The following is a 15,464-nucleotide window of genomic DNA, read 5'->3' as shown; positions in this document are numbered from 1 at the left end:
AGCTTGCATTAAGGACAGCTAGATTAAACTCCGCCTCTAGAGGGCAGGCTTGCCTTCATACAAATATCAAACCATATGACAAATATGCAAAGTTTTGATTAATACATTTCTCTGTATCTGGAGAAATTGGAGTAGACAATTTCCACTGTTCTTCAGTGGAGAGTGTGCTCTCCAATGCCTGGGTGTTTGGTACGCAGGGGCCCTACTGAGAACAGGAAGGGTCATTGAAACCGCTCCAAAAAATCACTGGCTGCCCTCTGCCACCCCTGGAGCCCATCACCAGATCCTCCTGTCTCAGAAAAACCAGGACCATCATAGGTGACCCCGTGCACCACGTACAGTTTGACACACTGCCCTCTGGTCGACGCCTCAGGTCAGTCAGGTCCCACACCTCCAGACTCACTAACACTGAGTAACCCTAATCACTCAGGGCACTCACAGACACACGGATTCTATTCAGGCCAAGTCTTTTTCTTTGCACTACCTCCAAGCACTTTGCAACTTTTTCTCCAATGTGTGCCTTTCTATTGCTTGTATATATCCCTCTTGAATGTATATCTCCTGTATGCTACTTATTCTTGCTGTCTGCAAATTATATTTAATTCCAACATAGTTGGTGTGGAGCAAACACAATTTTGTTGTACATGTACAATGACAATAAAGGGCTATTCTATTCTATTCTATTGTAAAAGCTTGGGAAATGAACTGTTCATCCAGCCTGACAACGCACATATTTCTATCTAGTGTTCAATATCCTTCATACTGTGATTGAAAGAGACCTATTTGTCTGTCTGTGTGTCTTTTTCCTCAACAAATTCATATTTTCAGCTTCATCATCTGACCAAAAATATACTAGAAAATGTTTCCAAACTGCTACAGTTTAAATGCTCATATCCACCAGGTGGCGCTACATCCTCATTTGAATTCTGCTGTAGAGTCATTTATGGGCTTTCATAGCGTACTGGGATTTCTTTGTAAGTGAAAAATTAAGCCGAACAAGCCACACTTATGTCCATTTGTTGTTCTGGGGTTATATGGGTGACCCTATCTTGTTATGTATTAGATAGATAAACGAAAAGTGACGAAAAGTAAGCATGATGTCACTCTCGGTCTGGCCAGCCGCAGAGGCTTCTGGGTAGCTGCCGTGTCGGAGACATTTTGGATTTAAAGGGGCTGAGCTAGCCGTCAGTCCCAGCTCTCGGTAAGTGAAAAGCTGTATTTCCTCCGTGAAACGTTAGTGTTGTGTGAGCTTGTGTGTGGTTGTGTGCTTCGGGAGCATGGATTTTAGATGCTGCGTATAGAAATGAGCAGCTCTGCGCTTTGAACAGGATGAACTTGCGACATTTAGCCGGGGAGTGGTGACGCTATCGCTGGCTAGCTGAGAGCTAGCTGGGCGCTGAGCGGAGCTCTACACAGATCGGGCAGTAAGAGCTTTCAAAACTAAAGAGTCTTCGATCATTAAAAAACCCACGGTAAACCCATCAAAATTCAAGTGTGACCCTAGAGATCATAACGAAATTGGTAGGTGAAAGAAGAAAATGTCATGGATGGCTAAAGCTATATGAAATTGTGTTGTTCTAGAAAAGCGTCAGATGTCAGATTACCTGGTGTGTTTTGCGCTTTGAAGTGATGACAAAATGTACACAGAGCTTTCTGTCCACATTAGCGGCAGTGCAGTGCTATTAACATGTAACTACCACGACTTTAGGATGGCGCCTCTGTTTTCAGCTGTTTCCCGTCATTATCTTCTCGGCTTGTTTGTGGGGAACTGCGATCTCGTCACAGGTGTCTGATTTTCCTGAATAATACTCCTCGGCATGGTACGATGCTGAAGTGAACATCTCTTCTTTTTTCCTAGCAATACGCAGGCATATTCATTTGTCAGACAGCCATTAGTGGGAAGCAGCCCTCCAGCTGCTGGTTTTGTGTAGTGATGGATGACTGAGGACAGTCAGTGGCACCTCCCTGCTGGTTGTTTCCAGGCCCTGCCACACCCTCTGGGTTGGCTGGCTCTCCTTTGTGTCTCTCACAGTGATACCGACACTGTGTTGGATTGCTGTTTTATTGTGCAGGAAATAAGGATTATTAATCCGGTGGTGTCAAACTTCACCAAGTGGACAGGAAAGGCGTCCCCTTGGGAGATGGCTTTGGTTTCTCCCACTGGCTTGGCTAGGAAGTTGCTGACTCCTCTCTGCCGTTTTCCCCCATTTCCTCTCCCAGTATGCATCACACCCTTTCTCAAAAAGGGTAGGCTAGTAGGATTGTTTATAACTAAACACAGACAATTTTAAAGAAGACTAGATTATTATCTTAAGATGAGAGTTTTTAACCCTGCCTCACAGACAAAACAAAATGAATACGAAATTAAAGTTGGTAGCAGAGCGTCCACATTTATGCCAGTTGTTATTGCGTTAATCCACTGTTGTGATCTCAGTGGGGGGGAAAGCACTACCTTCACAAGTGACGGTAGTGATGATAGATGGGTTAGAAGAAAAGAGACGGAGTGAGGATGGTGTTGGCCGAGAAGTAAAGTAATAATGTGAATCTTAAGGCATTCCGGGAGATGGAGACGAATGAAGGCTGTAGCTTCTGGATGAAGGCACGAGGCCCAGATTTCCACCGGTTAGAGGGGAGTGAGCCAGTCAATATGGAGTACGCCGACCTCTGTTTAAATTGTATTTCATTCAATACATTGTTCCCTGCTCTCATACTGGCCTCGTGGTGGGAAGTGCTGTAATTGCAGTTGTATGACCTTTGAGCCTTCTTCAAGAATGACTCATCTAACTTGTCTTCCCGGTCCAAGTTGGGTAACAAGAGCTAAATCGTGCCTATTCTGTTTATATTTTTCAGATTATTTTTAGGCTGCGTCTGTATATATGAGTGTAACTGGTGTGAGTCACAGTTTAAAGTCCACACATCACATCTGTTGAGATCCTGGAGTTTGTGAATTATGATTTTCTTTAACCATAGTATTCAAACCATCCAGTGCTCAACTGCACACCCCTGCTGCACGAGTCAGCCTATGAACATCGCTCGGGCGACTGTGTGAGTGACGTATCATGGCAGTGTAAATATTTTCTGACGTGCTGAAGGTAAACAGTATGTGAGGCATTTCATTCTTAGTGCCATGATGAGTATTATATGTAAATAAGCTCAGTATTGATATAAGAGCTCCTAGGATGCCAGACCATTTTGAGCCTGTGTCACTGAGGCTGTTCTGTTGTGCCTCATTAGGTCTCTTCCTTTGTGTGTGATGAGTATAGAGGAGAGGAGCAGGCTCTAGATCGGGAGAACTCCCTCCCCCATCTGACCTGCTCCTCTGCACTCCTCTGTTTTTGTCCCTCTGTGGGCGGGCCCGTCTCCCGACGTGCACCCAAGCTGATGCTGGTTGTTCTGACGAAGCACTGGGGAAGGTCACATCATCCCGCAGGCAGCTCCTCGTCCTCATCCTCACCAAAATTAGCATTCGTCACTCTCATTACTGTCCAGCTTCATTTCCATTCGCTTCATTTTCACACTGAACGTTTATTGTGTTATTTTGTGTTTGTTTTGTTTTAAAAAAACAAAACAAAGGATCTCTCTTTGGATTAGGAGGGCAGGTTTATGATGCCGTTTGCTGGTGTGTAGCGCTTTTCCTCAAGGAGGAGGACATTATTTCACCAGCTTTTCCCCGTGCCAAACTGTGAGGTTCTGCTCTGCTTCTGAAACCCAGGTTTGTTTTCTGGTACAAGCTGTAGCAGCAGAAAATATGATGAATGGCTTTTAGCCTTTAGCAGCTATTTGTCGCTTTGTTTAATGACTTTGTCATGCATCGCTCTATTATTCCTCTATATATTCCACCTCAGTTTTTGTAAAGCTACATTTCCTTAAAAACTCCATCTGCTTTACCATGGAGCGAGATGAACGTCTGTTAAAGCAATGCGTGTCGTGTGCTTATTGAAATGGCAGGTCATGTAGCTGTGGGCTGGCAGTTTTGTTCAAAATGCTTTCCTGGTATGCATTTTCTAGCAACCTGACTTAAGCTGGAGAACCTTCGGTCATACTTGACCCTCATTATTCTTGAACCCAATGATGAGGTCACTTGTATTGAAGCCTGCATCGAGTGAATGTATACTGCTGCGCACAGTAACGTGTGCATCACGAGGGCACGTAAAAGCACCGTTGGCCTTTTTGTTGGTATAAGAGGTCATAAACTAGATGTGTTGTCTTTCATTTATTTTGCTAGCATACTGCATTTTTGTGTTTCCATTTGATGATATCAGCTATTTCCCTCCCACATGATCTCATAAAACAAAGTAAATGTTAAAGATTAATCCAGGGGCAGAGAACAACAGGACTGCTGGACTTCTCATATACCTCTTTAAACACTTGGGGAAATATTAACTCGAGCCGTCTGAGGAAAGAAACTCCCTAATTGGAGTGCTTTATTAAAAGTAAAGATGCTGGCTCACATGAAAGCACTTCTCTTGTAGACCCGGCTTTCATCCATACAGGTGTTAAACAGCTGAGTCGGAGGAGCTCTACAGGGTAATAAGCTGTTTGATCTGCGAGCAGTGTTGATCTTTCAAAGAAAACATTTCATATCGTGCTCGCAGGAGTGAGGCGTCTCACAGCCAGACTTTCAAATGACTGCAGGCACAGATGAAAAATATAAAGCTGTCTGACACGCCTTCATGCAAAGTAAGGGTCTCTGCAATATTTGCTTTGACTTTAATGAAGCCTCAGTCCTTTGGCATCTCTGTTGATCGTGCAAATAGAAGTTCTAGTTGATTTGTTTTTGGCATTTGAGTTTCATGGAACTGAGTGAGGGTTTTTCTTTTGTTTTTGTTTTCTTTTGAGTCTTTTCTGTTCGCTTTCATGTTTGCTTTCGCCTTCTAAAACCCTTATCTTCTAACGGCTTATTATTAGATTTTATAATGCATATTATATAATGTATTATATAATTATATAATGTATATTGTGAAAGCAGTTCTAAGCCAGCACCAAATACAACACTACAGAGTTAATATTTCTGTAGGATTGCTTTTGTACTTTTAATCAGAGTTCAGTCAGTTTGGGATAGAAAAGGGGGCTTCTCTTAAGAGGTTGGCTGTCTCTTTGAATTTTCCATTGTACTGCTCCCCGATTAGAATAAGTATAGAGGGGTGGTTATTTATGAAGTCGAGCGTGCTCCCCTCGTGGTACCATAGCTAATAAGCTCAGCATTGCTAAATACCATTGTTGAAGTGTTTTAACAGCTTAAACAAATGGCTTCATGCTTTACCTGGGCTGTGCAGAGAGTTCAGTCATTTCTGTCCCTAGAGATAAATTTGTCACAAAACAGAAAATTTTGCGTTTTTTTTGTTTTTTTTTGTATGTTTTGAATTCGCAAATTAATTTAATCTGTCGGATTCATGAGGATAGCAAAGGTTTTAATTAGAGAAAAATGGGTGGTGGGGAGAATTAAGACCGTTCTGTGTCCCCCCCATAACATATAAATCTCTTATCGGCCCCTGCTGCTGTCCTGCCCAGCCGGAGACCCCAGCAGTTGCTTATTTTGTTGCTTTCCACAGGCTCATTGGCATTCAGTTGTCCACTAGGCAAGTACAGCAGCTGGCCCCTGGCTGGCTGTTCGGTGTGGTACATATTAGTATAATGAATAACACCCTCATGACAGAGCCCAGCTGCGGTTACATGATGTGACATGCACAGGAGGGACATGATTGCCCAAAACTAGCTGTAAACCAGCTGGGTTTGTTTACCATGTTTGATTTAAAGCTGAGTCAAAGTCCTCTGAGAATATGCAAGCAGATAAAGTCATCTTTACAGGAGGTTTAAGGACATAAGAAAGCAGCAGTTAGTCCACCAAGAGAAATTAATCAGCAACTATCTTGATAACTCATTAATGGTTGTGCCTGAATTAAGCCAAATACGCCCCTGCCATCATGCTTCCTGTTGTCACAGTACAAAATAAAGAGCTCTTCACTGCAGTTCTTTGGGCCTGTTTTTAATCTGTTTATTTTCTCTGCTGCTTTAAAAGACAATTGGAAGTGGTAAAGAAGGGAGTGGCTCACTAATGGTGTATTTTTATTTATTTATTTTTTACTGCAGATGGGTCTCAGCTGGTGTTTTTGTTACTGCAAGCTCCCTTTTTTCCTTAACTATTTCTCCTCAGTGCTGTTAAAACGCAGAATGCAGTAGTTCCAACACTGGCTGCACCCCAGCTGGAAGGGCAGGGCTGCGTTTTGCACTGACATTTGCATGATGTAGCCAGTAGTGATGTGGCTCATTGAGTCATAAGTTATCTTTATGTTATTTAGGTAAAGTGTTCCATGGACTCGCCCGAGGGCTGACATTTCTAAAAACGACCATCACATTACTAACTCGCAGAGGTGTTTTTAAAATCTGTCGAGTTGGCCAGCTGCTGTGCTGCTGAAGCTTTTGCTACATCATTCTCTCCTTCAGTCGCCAGTGAATCATGCACCAAGCATGGCTGGCCTCTGTTTGGGTGCTGGCACCAGAGAGAAACCATACTGCAGCATCTGTGTGCCCTGTGTTACACAGCGAGCTGCAGCCCTGCTCCCAGCCTGAGCTTATTATAGGTGCCAAGTCCCAGCAGTCGCTCCATCAGCATGATGTGTCCCATGGCTCTCAGCTAGGCAATATAATATATATATATGTTATGTTTTATGTAGCCACCCTTCTTTCTTTCTGTTTGTGCTCAATTTGTGTGTTTATACATCTGCTGATGTACTTCTCTTATGAAATTTGAATCTCTAATCTGAGCTGTAGCAATAAACATGCATTCATTTCCCCTTTTATTGCCATCACCTTGCTGCAGGATGAGGTTGTGATCTTATTAGCAGAGTAGCATCTGTCAGAATTAGCAACATACATAATCAGAGAATGCCTTAAGTGCTAATTGTGTAAATGATCATTAAAAACTAAAGATGCATTTGGTTAAAGAGAGGAACTGTACTGAGACGTGTTTTGACATTTGCAGTGAGCTGAGCCAAATCAGCTGTGCTCTTAGGTTCTGTTCTGTGTTAAGCAAGCACAGCTGTATGTTTGACACATCATTATGAAATTGTTACAGCTGCTGCTGGAATTTTCCTACAGTGTCTCAGGCTTTTCCTCCAATCTTTTACAGGTTTCCCTGAGCTAAAAAGATGTCCACCATGGTGTACCCACGGGAAGAGAAGCTGGAGAAGCTTTCTCAGGAGGAGATCATCTCGAACACAAAGCTCGTGATCCAGGGTCTCGAGGCCCTGAAGAACGAGCATAACTCCATCCTTCACAGCCTCCTGGAGACCATCAAGTGCCTAAAGAAGGATGAAGAGGCCAACCTGGTGCACGAGAAGTCCAATCTTCTCCGCAAGTCAGTGGAGATGATTGAATTGGGCTTGGGAGAAGCACAGGTATGACTGAGAAGTTACAAGGATTTACAGAATTGTATGTTTGAACCTAAAGAGGAGCTTCAGTTTAACCACGCTGATGATATGAGTGAAAGAAAAATTTGTGTGTTGTCAGACAAACAGAAGGGTTTCTAAAGTGGTAGATTTGTTTTATTATCTTCTTTGGTTGTTCCTGCTTCCTCACAGCTTCCTCATTCTATACTGAGCCTGTGCTGTGATCATGATTCACTGAAATTCAGACCCAGTTTATACTCTGCCGCCCTGTCACCGTAACATTTTGTCCTTGATAAATATCGCTGCTCTTCAATGTTGTCTCTATCCCAGGTGATGATGGCCCTGTCCAACCACTTGAACGCGGTGGAGTCGGAAAAGCAGAAGCTGCGCGCACAGGTGAGGAGGCTTTGCCAGGAGAACCAGTGGTTGCGGGATGAGCTGGCCAACACCCAGCAGAAGCTGCAGAAGAGTGAACAGAGCGTGGCCCAGCTGGAAGAGGAGAAGAAGCACCTGGAGTTCATGAACCAGCTCAAAAAATACGATGAAGATGTCTCACCCACTGTAAGTAATGATTATACAAAGATTATAGGCCTTAATGTGGGATTAGATTGGTACATTGAAGAGAACTGATTTTTGTGTGTATATGGTCTGTATTGCAAGAGGCATGTAGGAAATATATTCGTCCTTATTTATGTTCTTAACTGGAACATTTTCAGCTAAATAGATTCAAGTTGGGTTTAGCATAAGAAGGGAAATGGAAAAAGACTTTAGTTTTTCTTGTAGTTGCTGATATAACTCTGAAGGACACGAGACTGTCAGCATAATTGGCCGCAAGGAAAAAAAAACCTCACTGTTTTTGTTAAAACAAGAAAACTTTGCATTCCTTCCTGGAATGAGCCATTCTTGTGTGGTCCTCATTGATCTGGTGTCAAGGATAAATCTCTCTATTTTCTTACCATATTGTTAGTCACAGATAGTGGATGCAGGCTATTACAGCCTCTAACTGCTTAGCTCAGCAGGGGCCCATCCAGCCAGAGCCGGAAAGTTTTTGTCTTCCATTTTCCACATTAAAGAAATCTTTTAGTGAACACGGATGAGTGCAGTTTATCCTTAAGATCTCATTTATCCTTTCAAGGGGAAATAATTCTTGAATAGTCTGTTTAATGTTCCCATCCTAATTGTTTATGATGATGATGATAATTATTACCATTTTTGTATTTGTTAAAATAATTTGTTTTGTTCATCTTTGAAATTTACTCTTTGTGATGTATTATTAAGGATGATGGTAAATGAAATCTTCACTTTTCTAAATAACAGGCTCGCCTCATCTCTCCCTGTTAGACGTTAACACACATTTCACATGTCTGATAAAGGCAACTCTTGAATTATACCTGTTGTTCGTTAGAGAGTCTGACTGGCAGGTTTTTCATCCTCTCAGCAGGAGGAGAAAGACAGAGAAACACCAAAGGACTCCCTGGATGACCTCTTCCCCAATGATGAGGAGGAGCACGGCCAAGGAAGTAAGAACAAACGGCAACAATGACTCATCTGATTATCTGAATAAGAGAGAGCTGTCTTTCTTGGTTTGCTGTCGGGATAATATTGAATAAATTGTGTCATGCATGATCTCGGTGTAAAATAACCTGGCTACCTTATTCCAGGACAGTGGTGTGTGTTACAGTTTTCTACTCACTAGAGCCAATCTGACCTTTTGATTTTGCACGTTTCCTTTCTCCCCCACAGTGCAGCACCAACATAACAGTGCAGCCGTGGTCGCAGCCCAGCAGGGAGGCTATGAGATCCCAGCACGTCTGAGAACCTTGCACAACCTGGTCATCCAGTATGCCTCTCAGGGCAGGTACGAGGTGGCCGTGCCCCTGTGCAAGCAAGCTTTGGAGGACCTGGAGAAGACCTCGGGGCATGATCACCCTGATGTGGCCACCATGCTCAATATCTTGGCTTTGGTGTATAGGTTAGAAAACATACTGTGTTTGGCTTTTGGTTGCCGTGTATCCTGTTTTATTTGTTGAGCTACACATGGTGTTCTCTGTTTCTCCTTTGCACAGGGATCAGAATAAATACAAAGAGGCAGCCCATCTGCTCAACGATGCTCTATCCATCCGTGAGAAAACCCTGGGCAAGGACCATCCTGCTGTAAGACTTCACGGTTGCCATGGCTACCATATCTTCATATGGACTCATCCATGTTTAGACAGATCAGATTAGTTATCTTTTGTTTGTTCATAACTCCCAAAGACTCAATAGGAAGGAAATATTCTTTTTACTGTCCTATTCAATCAGCCTGTATCGATTTTTCCGACTATTAAAGTATGGATTTCTGACCATGTGCCTGCAGGCTTGAAGAGATCAGTCATCAGTGTTCAGTGTCTGCCTGTACATCCGGCATTAACCATTGAATCCTTGCAGTTTTAATACAGCAACCAAAAGGGAAACGTTAAAAGACACCGTTTCCTTTTTGTGCACAGATGTGTAAGACTACTAACACCGAAGCACTAAAACTCCCCACAAAGCCTAAAGGAAGCCTGTAAAGCTCTGCTGCACTGTGGCCTTTGCAGTTTGTCACAAGGCACTTACTATCTAGGTTTTTCTGAGAACACTGAACAGCATACATTTTCGGACTATGATAATTCCTTGAAAACAGTGAATTTTGAAATCTAACCTGCCAGTACAGTCATTCTGGTTTTTATTTTTTCCAGGTTGCTGCCACCCTGAATAACTTGGCCGTGCTGTATGGAAAGAGAGGGAAGTACAAGGAGGCCGAGCCTCTGTGTAAGAGAGCTCTAGAGATCAGAGAAAAGGTAGGCCATATCCCTGGATTGCACCAGCAGGGCACTGCTATCGAGGTCTCATCTCAAGGCTAAACCAGTGAATAATTAGCCCATTGTTATAAAGTAATTAACAGTGGTAACATTTCCAAAATGTCAGTCAAAGCTAGTGTAATACCAGCTACTATAAATAGGAAAAAGAGCAAATGATTTTCTTAAATTGTCTGTGAAGTTTCCACTGGGGGCCATTCCTTTGTCAGCAGGGAATTAGGGTTTAATTGAGAGCGCAGCTGAAAATGGATAGCAGGCGTTGGGGGAGCGAGGAAGGAGATGGATAGGAGACATGACAAAACTACCGAGCTCAGCATGGTACAAAGGGTCTCTCTTTGCCCGAAAGCTCTATTCTGTAGCCTCGCTATTGATCGGCCAGCCTTTTATTAGATCTCCTGAGTGCCTGCAGCAGGCTGACGTGCTGCCTGGTGAAAGCAGCAACAGGATTTTGAGCTATAGACAGGAGAGATGCACTGAGGCAGAAAGACATCCTGAACATATACTTTTCTGATATCCATCAGGTCCTGGGGAAGGACCACCCAGATGTGGCCAAACAGCTGAACAACCTGGCTCTGCTGTGTCAGAATCAGGGCAAATATGAGGAGGTGGAATATTACTACTGTCGTGCCCTGGAGATCTACGAGTCCAGGCTGGGCCCAGATGATCCAAATGTGGCCAAAACCAAGAACAACCTGGTGAGCGAGAAGTTGACAGGAAATCCACTCGCGTGGTCCTTTTTCTCGTCTTTCTTTCAAACCTTTCACTTCTAATGCTGTACTTGTTGATAAGAACTGCAGTCTCTGTTGAGCTGTGAGTGTAACGAGGTAAATGCAGGCAGAGTTTTCTTTGGTTGCCAACAGACTCGATCATTTGTTTTGTCAGCCTTGGTCTCTGCGGAGGTGTTGAGCTTGTATATTGGTGCCAGCCTGCAAAGATTCCACTTGAAATGTCTTTTAAACTCAACTGTTTTTTTGTTTTTTTTTCCCCTCCCTTTTTCTTCCAAAAGGGCACGACTTGCTTCAACACAAGATTTTTATAAAAGTTAACAATCAATTTACTCTTGCAGCATAAGATTTGTCACCTCAAAAGGTGTTTAAAGAACTGTTTCGTGTCACTTAGCATTGCTTAAAGAGCACAAGGTTAGTAGTCTTTTATCTGCTGTTCTGCTGCATCTTCAAGGCTTTCCTTTTCACTTATGTTCGCACTGCCTCACTGATGATGGAGAGAATTTATGTACAGCGAGGGAGGCAAAATCTGAGCCAGTAAGCCCGTTTGGTTCAACACTAAAATCCCCTTTTACCTCTTTGTTCTTCAGGCATCCTGCTTTCTCAAACAGGGGAAATACAAGGAGGCTGAGATTCTCTACAAAGAGATCCTGACTCGTGCTCATGAGAAAGAATTTGGATCTGTTGATGGTAAGGTCATATAATGGCTACTGGAGCGTGCATGTATAGCAGTGAATGTTTAATTATATTAGTACAAATGAGAATTTTTATTCTTACCAGTGAATGACTATAAAATGATCTCAGGAGAACTGCAGCTCAGTAATTCAGCATTATTTTGTTGTTGTTTTTCACTTTTCTTATCCATCCACTGTTTGTGCTACACCAGCGAGCAGTGATGGACAGGTGGTTAAAAAGTGGACTTGTGTCTAAGCACGGTACCAAGCTTCACCATTCAGAGGACTCGATCTTTCTGAAGAAATAAAGAGTTTGCTTTGAAAGATGAACTCTTGCAATTTTCTTCTCTTTTGGTTTAAAGTAAGCTTTTTTTGTTGGCTTTCCTCCATGGATTAGACTGACTGCTTTGAAAAAGGAATAAAAGTCACTTGGCACAAAGCAGCGCTCTGACATCCAACTTTTTCAGAGAGGTTTATTCTTTGTGTGTCACTTACCTTGATAATATTGTAAGATTTTTTTTTCTTTTCTTTTTTAATACTAAAGTGCTTTGAAGGTTAAGGTGACGCAACTTGAAGCAGCAACAGTTAACCATAAATATTCTTTCTTCTTAGTCTTTATTACCTCAACAGTAGTATCGTCTTCCTCTCTACACCATTAAAAACAATTTTAATGGTGCTTTTGTACTGTCTGTAATTTGTTTGGGGACGAATCTGCAGTAAATTTATTAAAGCTGTTACACTCGTACTCTATTACTAAACCACCAGCACATCAAGCAGGTGCAGATGTTTGCCTAAACCAGTAATGATCTTTTAAATGAGTTGCAAGTTTGCAAACAAAATGTCATAAATAAATTCCCTTCTTTACACCACCTGACCTGGAAACCCCGAATCAGCCCAATATTTGATGTGCTCGCACATGCACAGAGGTATAAGTAACTGTCCCAGGGTGTCAGCAAGATGGGTGCTAGACTTTCCTCAGAGTCATGACCTCACTTCCTGTTAAGTCTCTCATTTCTGTTGGCTTAAATAGTTAAAATAGTGCTTGACTTTTTTAATGCTTGGTCAGATCTACTGTGCCATCAGTCTAAAATCTCAGATGGATTCTGGTGAATACTTGGAAAAATATGAAGCCTCAGAAATGTTATAAAATCCATTATGGTAGTAACTGGAATAACCCGTTGAACCCACATTCATTTTCGACCCACCGGTGGCGGTACAGCACTTGAATACTTAATAATTCCTTTACCCCTTCGCAGCTCTGCCTCCTTCTGAAATGGCTCAGTCACATGTTTCCAGATTCACTCTTTAGCCAAAGCGACACACGTTCACTCTTCCACCACACGTAGCTGATTTCACTTTTCCAGGCATGAGGCTAATTATTTAAAATCCCAACGCATACACCATCTCTCCTGTCTGTCTGCAGCTGACAACAAGCCCATCTGGATGCACGCCGAGGAAAGGGAGGAGAGCAAGGTGAGCGGCTCTCTGTAACCGTCCTCGCGTGAATTTGAGCAAAAGCTAAACAAACAAAACTTGTTTCAAACAGCTTTTCTAACACAAGGCTGAGAAATGAGGAAAGCATGCCACTTCGTTATAATAGAAATGCAATCCTTGAACTAATCCCCGGAAGTTAAATGATAGTTAAACATAAACACAATATTGCTCATTCATTTGAACCACACCCCTTCACGTTTTTCTTCCTCTTCTCTCTTATTTACTTCCAGGGCAGGCACAGAGACAATACTCCATACGGAGAGTACGGAGGCTGGTACAAGGCCTGCAAAGTCAATAGGTGAGGCGGAGACTGATAAGTGTTTTTTACAACATGGTCACGTGACAAAGACGGAAATTAATTATTTAATTTGCTTTGTATGTCACTAACTTGTATTGGAAGCTTTTTTTTTTTTTTTTTGGAAAAATATTATTTTTAGACTTGTGTAACTTATGTAACTTTATTTGCTTTGTTCAGATTCAAATAACGAAACTTGTCTGTGCATCCAGCCCTACAGTAAACACCACCTTGAGGAACCTGGGGGCTCTGTACCGCCGCCAGGGCAAGCTAGAAGCTGCTGAGACCCTGGAAGAGTGCGCTGCAAGGTCTCGCAAGCAGGTCAGCATCGTTTTCTACGTGAAAATAGTAATATGTTCCCCATGTTAGCACAGTGAATCTCATGATATTTCTTTCCCTTTCCCTACATTGCTATGGATCCAGAGCAACACAGTAAGTTGATTTGTCTCTAACTAGAGCCTCCACTTCTCTCCCCTAACATCACTCCCATCTCACAGTCATTTAAAACGTGTCCCAGTGCTTTGAAAGCATTAATAGGGGAAAGGAAACATGAAATCACGTTTAATTCCTCCATTTAACTTTGCACTCCTGCCAATATTGACATGCTGACGGCTACATCAGTGCTACTTCTGACTGTTTTTGTTTTGTTTTTTGTTTCTTTTTTCTTGCATCTGTGTGTTGCACCCATCAGGGCATCGACCCAATCCACCAGACACGTGTGGTGGAGATCCTGAAAGATACAGAGGGCGACAGGCGGAAGAGCAGGGACAGTCTCGCCAGCGTTAAGTATGAGAGCGGCTCTGAGACCGGCGAGGAAGTGAGTATGGGCGTGGAGTGGAACGGGGTGAGTACAAATCCACTATGGTTGAGTCAACGTGTCCGCTGGCCTCTCTGGAAAAACGAGGCTGTGTTGGTAATATCACAGAGAGGGTGTACTGGTACAGGACGCTCAGAATAAAGGACAAAGACGTGTTATGTGTTTAAAAGGAGAGCCGAGAGGATTCCTTTCTGTTAGGTTAGTGCAGTGAGGACAGCGACTCCGCTGGCTCAGAGCCAGTCAGGAAGCCCTCAATGAGTCCAGACTTTACCAAATCACCTGGATGACCTTGTAATTATGCGAGTCATCACATTGAAGCACATTTTGGCTCCACCCAGTGAGCTATACCTGTATCAGTCCACCATCTCCCTGTGAATATACCACCATGAGATTTAGCTGCAAGTTCAAAGTGTAACGCTGATTGAGTGTCTTGGCATGCTGCACCCTCTTTATTTTGACAGCATCAAAACTCAGTTTTGGACTCCATGTTAACCTTTTTAATAAAGGCAATTTTTCTGGCGATGCTTTTGCACAAGTGAAGCAGTAACTATGAGGCACAGGTTTAGACTGTGGCACCCTGGCAACACATTAAACATTCATATGCTCAGAGATATAGCCTGTCTACATCTCTAATAGGATGTGTCATGTTTCTGCCATTAAGCACAACTGACAAGGTTCCTGATATCGTCGGTGCTCGTGCCTCTGCTTGTCCCTCTGCTCAGTAATCAGAGTGGCTGATATGTAAGAGTTCATCCTGCTGCCTTATTGTAATGTTCACTCTGGCTGTTAGCTGCACTTTTGGCCTTTTACAGTGAGAAAATAGGCTATAAAACATGGCGCTCTATGCAGTCAAATTGGCACCGCTGTTGCTGGGGCGCAGTTCACCCCCAAATAATGAGACTTGCATAAGGCATGAGAGCGTTGGCAGGGATGCCTCATCTGAGCCTGTGCCTCACCCCTCACTTAAGTGCAGCCACGCCCTCCGCTGCGCCAACCCAGTCCAAACATGCATGCAGCAATGCCAGCCCGCTGGGCCTCCCCTCCCCTTAACAACACACACTAACGCACGTCATGTGTTCAGTGTGTTTTCACTTAGTTGAGAAGTGTCTTTTCTTTAACCTGATGTCTGCTGCTCTGCACATGTTCATAAGCGTAACACGGCTACTCCACACTGCTTCACAGCGCACTGCAGCAAATGTTAACGGCATGTGTGTCTGCATCTGAGCGCGCACCT

At 43.1% G+C, this 15,464-nt stretch overlaps 1 protein-coding gene across 6 annotated transcripts in view; it reads left to right on the top strand.

Annotated features, from left to right (window-relative positions):
- The first annotated feature begins 1,118 nt into the window (after nt 1-1,118).
- Nucleotides 1,119-15,464, top strand: part of klc1b (kinesin light chain 1b) — a 20,780-nt gene continuing 6,434 nt past the window's right edge. Inside the window, exons 1-14 of one of the 6 annotated variants that reach the window (XM_013913208.1) lie at nt 1,119-1,201; nt 7,130-7,397; nt 7,719-7,949; nt 8,830-8,908; nt 9,132-9,360; nt 9,455-9,542; nt 10,106-10,207; nt 10,747-10,920; nt 11,541-11,640; nt 13,048-13,097; nt 13,349-13,416; nt 13,626-13,734; nt 13,837-13,845; nt 14,105-14,257. In XM_013913208.1, coding sequence (XP_013768662.1) covers nt 7,149-7,397; nt 7,719-7,949; nt 8,830-8,908; nt 9,132-9,360; nt 9,455-9,542; nt 10,106-10,207; nt 10,747-10,920; nt 11,541-11,640; nt 13,048-13,097; nt 13,349-13,416; nt 13,626-13,734; nt 13,837-13,845; nt 14,105-14,257 — 1,641 coding nt within the window. In that variant the 5' untranslated portion in view covers nt 1,119-1,201; nt 7,130-7,148. The other 5 variants (XM_013913205.1, XM_013913207.1, XM_013913206.1 and 2 more) reach the window with 5 other exon arrangements.

This window comes from Pundamilia nyererei, unplaced genomic scaffold (genome assembly GCF_000239375.1).
Source record: "Pundamilia nyererei isolate P.nyererei 1_Seehausen unplaced genomic scaffold, PunNye1.0 scaffold00120, whole genome shotgun sequence".
Taxonomy (NCBI): domain Eukaryota; kingdom Metazoa; phylum Chordata; class Actinopteri; order Cichliformes; family Cichlidae; genus Pundamilia; species Pundamilia nyererei.
The sequence above is the reverse complement of the archived record's forward strand: the minus strand, read 5'-3'. Positions and strand labels throughout refer to the sequence as shown.